Source organism: Python bivittatus, unplaced genomic scaffold, assembly GCF_059951505.1.
Source record: "Python bivittatus isolate LINGU-HERP-01145 unplaced genomic scaffold, Pbiv_v1 ctg000690_np1212, whole genome shotgun sequence".
Lineage (NCBI taxonomy): Eukaryota > Metazoa > Chordata > Lepidosauria > Squamata > Pythonidae > Python > Python bivittatus.
In genome coordinates, this window is record NW_028277096.1 from 11,847,767 (window position 1) to 11,857,940 (window position 10,174).

The 10,174-nt window shown below is 42.7% G+C and overlaps 1 protein-coding gene across 3 annotated transcripts in view; it reads right to left on the reverse strand.

Moving 5' to 3' along the window:
- Positions 1–9,613, reverse strand: part of LOC103068216 (ras GTPase-activating protein 4) — a 71,829-nt gene extending 62,216 nt beyond the window's left edge. For all 3 annotated transcript variants that reach the window (XM_007421781.4, XM_088152297.1, XM_007421782.4), the window contains exon 1: positions 9,323–9,613. In XM_007421781.4, the coding sequence (XP_007421843.1) occupies positions 9,323–9,387 (65 nt within the window). In that variant the 5' untranslated portion in view covers positions 9,388–9,613. The remainder of the gene's footprint in view (positions 1–9,322) is intronic.
- Positions 9,614–10,174: the final 561 nt, after the last annotated feature.

The following is a 10,174-nucleotide window of genomic DNA, read 5'->3' on the forward strand; positions in this document are numbered from 1 at the left end:
CACTTAATTACTTTCTCTGCAAAAGTAGTGGCTACAATCAAATCTATGAAATTGGGGAAAGGTCATGACATTGATAAATGTTCACATGATTAGGTAGAAAAAGTTATATTAGATTCTTGTCTCCTATTTTATTGGAGATCAATGTTTCCCTGATGAGCCAGTGTGGTATAATGGTTAAAATGTTAGACTAGGAACAGAGAGATCCAGATTCTAGTCTTCTCTTAGACATGGAAGCTAGATATTGGGAAAGCTTTTGATAATAGGATTTGGGAGATTTTAGAAGCAGATTTTGAATTAAAATGGGTTTCCTCAAAGTTTTATACTCTGAAAATACATGTTGTATTCTATTCCAGATCAAGTGTGATTATTGGAAGCGTGGGAAGAACATTCCAGGAAACTCTGGAGTGTGCCTCTGTACATGCCAAACTGGCCATTTCTGGATGCTGTGATAGATCAGGAAGTTAATCTTTCAAACCAAAAATAGTTCATGGCATTCCAGATAAAGCAAAAGACAAGTCTGGGGGAGCAACTTCCAGAAAACATCAGACTGCACTCCCAGGACCTCTGGACCATACATTCCTCTGGACTAGAAGAGAAATGGAATTGCTAGTTATCAATGGTTTCAATAGAGGTTTTCTTCTTAGTTAAATTTACATGGTGGTACACATCAAGAATGCCTCTTGCTTTCTTTCAAATGTGGCTTTAGAGCCTCTGAATTCTGAAAAAGGGTTTACAGAGTGTTTATGTGCAAGTGGGCGGCTGGGAATGCATTATATGCATAATGGTGCGTATAATGTTATGTTGAAATAAGCCAGAATATTCCATTTTTAATCTCATTTTGCTAGTGTGAGAGCTTGGTTACTTTGTATATTGGAATAAATCAGATCTGATGCCACTCGGTCCCAATGATAATTCTGACATGTTTCTAAACTGGAGGTTTAGGCTGTTTTTATTCCTTTGTTTATTTTTGAAAAAAAGATTCTTAAGAAGCTGCCTCAGTTGGCAAATTTGAAATTATCCCCAATTCTGACATAAATGAAAAGAGATCTAGACAGATGGTCTACAATTATTTTGTGTACTTAGAGTAAAATAAATGTGATTAAGATGCCTTTAACTCCAAATGACACGATTTATATTTGAAGAGGTCTTCTGTTTTAATTCCTTCACATTACTTTAAGGACATTTATACATTATTCAGTATCTTCCTTTGATAAGGGCATTCTTCATCATTTTCACTCTATAAACTACAACTGCCTGTTGGGAAAGGTGGATTTAATTTTCTACTCTTTAAGGCTGATCACTGAACATTTGCTTTAACTTCCACCTTACCTGGTTAGAAACAAGGAGTTTCAGAATTTAGTTCGACTCTGGACTTCCCTTGAAAACCACAGTTTGACTGCACTGGTATCTGGCAAGAATTGGGACCTATTTGATCTGCCTGTTCCAGGCCCTGATGAATGCTGAGGGAGCCTGGGGTGGTTCCTGAGACTCTGGTGTGCAATTTGACTGAGGCATTAGATGCCACTTGGAATGAGTGACAATGGCCTTGGACTGGATTACTCCTGTGTGACCTCTTCCTGCTCATGGATCCTAGGAAACCCCCTGATTTTTCAGCAGAACTCCAGGAGATGAAACACCAGAACGCGAAGGTAAAAGCCTTTATTAAGGATTACCTTGTGGTGATAAGAGTGGCAAAACTTAACTATTTTCCCACTTCAATCACATCTGTGGATAGCCAGGTGTAAGCCCTGTTTGATATGGAAGGAGGGACCAGAGAAACACCTGCAGGGCTACTTAAGGCTTCTGTTGAATCAACTCACTCACACCCACCCTGAGCTGGACACTGACAGAGGAACAGTCTGGCTTGGTTATCTGGCAAGAACTGTTGAGCCTGTTGGCCCTGAAAAAATGGACTAAGTCCTCAGGGCTGTGAGCATGGCTACCTGGGTATTAGATCCATGTCCCTCCTGGCTAATCAGGGCCTCCTGAGAGACAACATACGGTTGCTAAATTCACCTTTGAGTGAAGGGGTGGTCCTGCTTGCACTTGGTCTATCCCTTTTTGAGAAGCCATTGCTTCCGGGTCCAATTCAAGGTGTTGGTTATCACCTTTAAAGTCCTACATGGCATGGGGCCAGGCTACCTGAGGGACCGCCTCGCCCCCATGATGTCAACCCGTCCCACCCAATCTCACAGAGAGGGCATGCTTCGGACCCCCTCAGCAAAAGAACTCCAATTAGCGGGGTCCAGAAGGCGGACCTTCTCTGCTGTAGCCCCTGCCCTTTGGAACATCTTGCCCCCAGAGGTGAGACAGGCCCCCTCACTCCTGGCCTTTTGGAGGGATTTGAAGACTTGGCTCTGCCATCTGGCCTGGGGCGGGGAGAGAGGTTGTCAGAAATGGGGTTGGCTAGCCCCTTAGTGGCCTGGTGTGGCCTCCATCGGCCTCTTGGATTTTTTATCTTTTTTCTATCTGTGTAAGTGTGGTTCTTTTTTATAACTTTTAATTATGTATTTATGGTTTTAATTTGATGTAAACCACCCAGAGTCCCCCATTGTGGGGAGATGGGCGGGGACAAGTCTAATAAATAAATAAATAAATAAATAAATAAATAAATAAATAAATAGGACAATTTTTGTTCTGTCTTCAATCTTCCCTTTTAGGTTAGGTGCTTGAGAAGGTAGTTGGACTGCAGCTTCAGAGGGCCCTAGCTGAACCAAACTATCTGAACTTTTCAGCCAGCTTTAAGACCTGGATTTAGTACTGAGATGGCATTGATCACAACTGTGGATGCTCTCTGGTGGGACAGGGATGGGGGCTGCATCCATCCTGGCTCTCTTTGACCTCTCAATGGCCTTCAAGATGTATAAGGAAAGTGCTACAAGATAGACAGACAGACAGACAGACAGACAGATAAAAACCTGAGTTGATAAAATTTTGATTGTTTTTCCCATGACCAGTTTACATTATGGAATAATTTCTGCTGAAAAATAATCTGAAATTGTATTTATGTATTTATTTACTTTGTTTGCACGCCACCTATTCCTGAAGGTTCTGGGCCATTACAATCAAGATCAGCATAAAATAAAAGCAACTCACTCAAAAATAATACATCTATTTGTAGGTCCACTTCTGAGATTCCATCAGATGACAATTGTGTATAGACAGGACTTGGAAGACCTGTTTGACCTGATATGATAAGAGCAATATAATTTGTTGTTGTTGTTCAGTCGTTAAGTCATGTCCAACTCTTTGTGACCCCGTGAACCATATCGTGCCAGGCCTTCCTGTCCTTCACTGCCTCCCTGAGTTTGCTCAATTTCATGTTCATTGCTTCAGTGACACTATCTAACCATCTCATCCTCTGCCGTCCCCTTCTCCTTTTGCCTTCAATCTTTCCCAGCATCAGGGTCTTTTCCAAAGAGTCCTCTCTTTGCATTAGGTGGCCAAAATATCTGAGCTTGAGCTTCAGTATCAATCCTTCCAATGAGCAATCAGGGTTGATTTCCTTTAGCTTTGATCTTGTAGCAGTCCAAGGGACTCCTAAGAGTCTTCTCTAGCACCACAATTCAAAGGCATCAATTCTTTGGCGCTCAGCCTTCCTTATGGTCCAGCTCTCACAGCCACACATTGCTACTGGAAAAACCATAGCTTTGATTATGCAGATCTTTGTTGGCAAGGTGATATCTCTGCTTTTTAATATGCTGCCTAGGTTTGCCATAGCTTTCCTTCCAAGGAGCAAGTGTCTTTTAATTTCATGGCTGCAGTCTCCATCTGCGGTGATCTTGGATCTCAAATAAATGAAGTCTGTTACTGCTTCCATTTCTACCCCTTCTATTTGCCAGGAATTGATGGGTCCAGATGCCATGATCTTCGTTTTTTTAATGTTGAGTTTCAAGCCAGCTTTTGCACTCTCCTCTTTCACCCTCATCAAGCGGCTCTTTAGTTCTTCTTCATTTTCTGCCATTAGGGTGGTATCATCTGCATATCTGAGGTTGTTGATGTTTCTCCCTGCAATCTTAATTCCGGCTTGTGATTCTTCCAGCCTGGCATTTCTCATGATGTACTCTGCATATAGGTTAAATAAGCAGGGTGACAGTATACAGCCTTGTCATACTCCTTTCCCTATTTTGAACCAATCGGTTGTTCCATGACCGGTTCTAACTGTTGCTTCTTGGCCCGCATACAGATTTCTCAGGAGACAGGTAAGATGGTCTGCTACCCCCATCTCTTTAAGAATTTGCCAGAGTTTGTTGTGATCCACACAATCGAAGGCTTTTGCATAGTCAATGAAGCAGAAGTAGATGTTTTTCTGGAACTCTCATGCTTTCTCCATGATCCATGATGAGCTATATAATACTAGTACCCAAACCAGCTTAGTTCTGATGAAACAGTTTTGAAAAAAATTCTAAAATTTAAAACTGAACTTAATTTACCTCAGAATGATACTATGCAGTTTATTCAAATTAAGCTTTTCTTATTTGTCATTCCTGCTTCTGAAATTTGATATTTGTTAGTTTTGGAAGAATCTAAGGTGATTCCTACATCAGGAACCCATTTTTAAAAGAAACTGAAGGCTAGATGAAATCGAAATTAATTATCTGCACAATTGTAGGAATAAGGAGCATCAATGTCTTGGGGGGGGTTGCTTTAAAATATGAAAATATGCTTTTTTTTATCTTGAAATGTTTTTGTTTTATGTATTTTGGATGTCTCAGAGAATATTTACTGAGAATTGGATGCAATTTTTCTGCTGTTACAAATGCAATCCAGGAGATTACATTAATTCATGCAGTTGGGGCTCATCTTCTTATTGCCATATTTTGGCTGAAGGCCACAAGATTCTTAACATTAATTTAAATAAATTGCTACAAATAAAGAATGTAAATGTTCTTGACTATTCTTATTTATTACCTGATTCGTAAACTGCCAATTTCAAAGTGACTCTCAGAGATTTATATCCATAAAAAAAGAAAATAAAACCATAACATCATAAAAGTACTCAGAAAACAATACACTAATTCAGTATTTGGAATTTACCACATCAGGAATTATGGACTTTCTGCAAATGGGGACAGCCAAAAGAATGATTATACAACATTGGAAGAATATCAGAATCTGATCTGCAGCAATGACTTGCTCATATATTATATTTGTCTATGTTTGAATTAAGATTTTTTCCCCCTCAGCAGAAGAGGAAAGGAAGAAGACTTGCAAGTTAAATATTTTGCAGTTGCATCTCATATCATATACATTTCCAGGCCTTCTCAACCATTTTTCTTTTTTTAAAAAAATTAATGTCATATACATTATTATCACAATGCATTAATAAAGTTCCATATTCTGGAGGTCTTCAGTCAGCAATTAGAACTGGCAATGAAGATATCAAAGTGGTAGATATCTTCTGCTTTTAAGATTAATCATCAACAGTAAAGGAACAACCAGTCAAGATCTATGCCACAGACTAGCACTCAGTAGAGGAGCCATGAAGGCCTAGGAAAAGATATTCAAATGCCATCTTGTGTCTATACCTACAAAGATCAGAATTGTACAGGCCATGGCATTCCCTGTGGCACTCTATAGAAGCGAGCATTGTACTTTAAAGAAGCAGTTTAGGAAGAGTATTGGAGTGTTGGAGAAGACTCCTGAGTGTTGAGGGAGTGAGTGTTGAGGGAGTGCTAGTGAGAAAACTTCCTGAGTGAAGACTCCAACACTCAAACAAGAGCGTTAGAGAAGACTCCTGAGAATACTATGGACAGCCAAGTAAACAAGCCCATGGATGATCAACCAAATCAACCCAGAGTTCTCATTCAAGGTACAAATGACCAGACTCAAATTATCCTACTTTGGACACAGCTGGAGCGATGATCCAGCTCTCTGGAGAAGGCTGTAATGTGGGAAAGGTGGAAGGAAAGAAAAAAGAGGACAACCAGCAGCAAGGTGGATGGACTAAGTTACAGTGGCGATGGGTGCGCCATTGGGAGACCTGAAAGAACAGGTTAGGGACATATTTTCATAAAGAAAGTCTATCCATGTGGTTACTAAGAGTCAAAAACAACTTGATGACACACAATCAATCAAATGGCAAATGGGAGCAAGGGCCATGGAGCACCAGGACTCACTACCATTCTGAGTAAGCAGGTATGAGACTGAATTGTAAGCAACCTTTGGCATTTCTCATTTCTTACTTGGCTTTGAAAGGACCACTGAGAAAACTACATCCATGAGTTAATCTTCTCATGTGCTATCTCCAGCTAGCTGACTAGCTAAGGAGAGCTATATGAGTTGTAGAAGCCAGGACTAGCCTGAGATAGGGCATTTTGGATGGAGAAGCCTACAATCAGCCTGACTATAATAGTTTTTCAGAGGCTGTGCTGTTCATCATCTTCAAGCCAGATTTATCTTGCAGGAAGTCATCCCAGTTCTGTAACACTGTTATCACAGCTAGATGTTTGAAATAAAATCATGTATACATTAGAAAGAGGAACATACATCTATATCTATATATCTTCTATTCATCTCCCCATCCTACCAGATTAAATAGGGTCAACTCTCTTCAGGTGTTGCCCTTACAGGATCATCACCAACAAGATGTCAGAAGTGGGCATTCTCAGTAGCTGTTTTCCCTCTTAGAAACTCTCTCTCTCAATAGAAATGTAATTAGCCTCACCTCTCCAATGCTTCAGAAAAACTTTGAAGACCTCTTTGTTCCATCTTGCCAAGCAAGAGGAAGTTCTGTGATCTGAAGGTGAGGTTGCAGGCACATGGTACTCATATTTGTTGGTGTTGATGTCCTTCATTTTTTAAAATGTTTATATGAATTTGAGCTTTTTTGGAGTAGCTTGTGGGAATAGGTGGCATAGAAACAAAGTAAATAAATTACTGTATATACATTTACATACATATATGTCCAATGCTAATCTGTCTCCTGCTTAAGTTGTTTGACTATCTGGCCAGGGACATTCTGTGGTCAGAAGGATGGATAGGAGGGTGGTCACTCTCTTCTGCTCTTGTTCCCCAGGATCTTGATGTTTTCATCAAAATGACAGAAGAAGTTGGGCTCTGTGCCCTCTTCCTGTAGGCGTGCGGCATTCCTATGCACATAGCAAACGGACAGGGCTTGTGTTGCAATGGTGCAGCGCTACTTTTACTGTTCTTCTCCACGCAGATGCTGTTACTCTCCAGTGTAAGTCGGCAGGAGGCAGGATACCACCATCAAAACTGGGAGCCTGACTCTCCCTGAATTTGTCTTGTCCCCCTTTTTAAAACCATTTCAATTGATGGTCGTGGTCACATCAGAGTACAGTGAATTCCTTATTAACTACACACTGGAGGAAGAAATATTTACTTGATCTTGAATCTCCTCATATTTGGTTTCAGTTGAATTTTGACATTTTGAGAGGAAAAGAAAAACTGATTATGTTCTCTGTTCCCCAAGGACCCAAACTCTGCCTGCTTTCAGTTCCATCCCTCTAAACATTTTGGCTCCCCCTTTTCTGTACTTTTCCCAGGTTTTTTTTTCTTTGGGGGGGGCTTCAAGTCGTTGTTGACTCCTGGCAACTACCTGGACGAGTCCCTGCAGTTTTCTTGGCAAGGTGTTTTGGGAAGTGGTTTGCACTTGCCTCCTTTTTGGGGGTGAGAGAGAGTGACTGGCCCAGGGCCCCCCAGCTGGCTTTGTGCCTAAGGTGGGACTAGAAGTCATGGTCTCCTGGTTTCTAGCTTGGTGCCTTAACCACTACACCAGACTGGCTGTCTTTCCCAGCCCTACAAAATATATATTTTTGAAATAGTAGATAAGAATGGAGAGCCATGGTTTCATCTTCAATTCCTGGCTGATTCCCCTGTGTAGAAAATATCATCTATTCTGTTAAAGAGGCTTTTTCCATATCTGGAGGTTTTTAGGAAGAATCCAAACCACCACCCCTCGAGGATGGTTTGATTCGTTTTCTTGCAATTGCAGAGGGTTGGACTAGATGATCCTTGAGGACCCTCCCAGTTCCATGATTCTTTCCTGAAGCCCATACAAAGACCATTCTAAATGCCATATTTTCCTTCCGGGGGATCTGGGCAAGATGATACACAACAGCGATTGCTGCATTTTCACTCTTCTGATCCTTCTATCTACCCATAGCCTTCCCTGTTCCTGTTCCACCAACATCAAATAATGCTGAAATTCTAAAGAGATTGATCATTAATTCTCACCTTCGGTAAGAAAAAGAGATCCAAGAGCGAGGTTGAAATCTGGCACAAATGAATCCCTGGTTTTAAAGCTCTTGGCTAAAAAAAAATGTTTACCTTTTTTTGACAGCCATTTCGCTGCCTGTGTTCACTCAACACACTTAACCTGCTGACCGGACTAACCATTTCTGAACATCCATTCCACACTGAATCCATAACTGACCCAACGGGCTGGGTTATAATCCTAATGCGAGGACCACAATAAGAGGCTTCTCCTCAGAAAACATGGCCATAACCTGCTCCAACTGTGTCTGAGGACCACTTCGTGCCACACTGAATCTTTGGGATGAAGCCACAGGCTTCCATCTGAATTGGCAGAACCAGATTATGAAGGCTATCTTGGAAATCCATCGTGATTCAGAAATCCCAGCAAATTACGTTTATGGCCATTATGGGGTGGATGACACGGGGTAGTTGAGGGAATACAGGTGCACCTTCCCCAGGAAGATTTCTCAATTCAGGCTGCACGATGGTGATGGTGATTATTATGGGATTTGGAGGGCGGGGACCAGAATCCACTTTTCAGAAGGCGGCAATCGATGCAGTCAATGTCTCTTAAGTCTCACAGGAAGATATTGATGCCTACGAAACGAGCCAAGCTTGCATTTTAAGAGGAAAAGTCTACCTCACTCTGGACTTTACGATTTTAAAGAAGGTTGCAAATGAGCTGAGCCCCAGAAAAAGAAAAAGCTTCCGTGGTTCGTTTTTCTTAAACACCGGTGGAGTCCAAGGAAATATTGTAAAGTTGTTCAAGCGTAAGAACCACCTGCTCCTTCCTCCTCCCCCCCCCCCGCCACTCTTTCAACATGCAAGAAACTCCCTAATAGTATATAAACAGAGAGCAAACCCCATCCCATTCTACCATTGAAGATGTTGCCTAGCCGGGTAACGAAACGTTGGCAAGAAAACAACCAAGCTCAGAGAGCCCCCAAGGACTCCACAGTTCAACCCTGAGCTACGCATATTCCCTAATACCCTGAGGGTTGTGACCGAAGACCCATCGCAGAAGCCGGCAACTGAGGCTGGGTAAATGAAAGAGGGGCAAAAGAAGCGTGGGGGGCCGGGGCGCGAGTCTGTTTTTACTTACATGTCTTTGGCGGGCAAATTTTTTCCTTCCACTATTCGAATAAACAAGGAGCTCCTTTTAGCCATCGCTAACCCCGAACGGCGTGCAAAGAATGACCGCGAAACGAAACATTAGCGCTGGGCTGCCATGATCGGTGGCGGCGGGCTTGCGGGTTTGATGCCCCACGTGATGAAGACACTCCAAAAATAATAATATGTAACAAGAATAATAATAATAAAAAGAGTCCACCCCCCACCCCAGGACGAGATCGGAAACGGCGCGTGGGAGGACCGCTAACCAAACCGCCGAGTCTCCCGCATTTCCACGCAACCTTGCCCGGTTCGTCTCTATATATGGGGTATAGGAAAGGCGCACTCGTGCCCGGGTTGTACCGCTCGGCCAATAGGAAGCCGAAGAGAGGGAAGGAGGCGTGGTCACGAGGACACTTTCAGCTGTGATTGGTGGACCGGCTTCTTCGCTGTCCAGAGGAGCCCTTTCATGCTTCCGAATTGTGACCCGTGGCTCGAAGTGCGGTCCGGCGACGCCGCGCCCGCCTGAAGGTTTGGATCGCAGCTCCCGGAGCACCTTCCCGTTGGCAGGGGGTTATGGGCACTGGGAGGGGGCCAGATGACCTACCTCTGCAGGTGGTTTGTTTGGGTTTAGCTTTATGAGACCTGGGTATCCAGCTTCCGGGGTGGTCTGCATTGTGTAAGTGCAGCTAACCATGGTTGTGGAGTCCTTGGTGCTCTCTGAGCTTGGTTGTTTGCTTGCAGACGTTTCGTTACCCAACTAGGTAACTTCATCAGTGAACGTGATGCCACCCCATCCCCACCAAAACGGGCAGGGCAAGCTACTATAGATAAACAGGCAGCA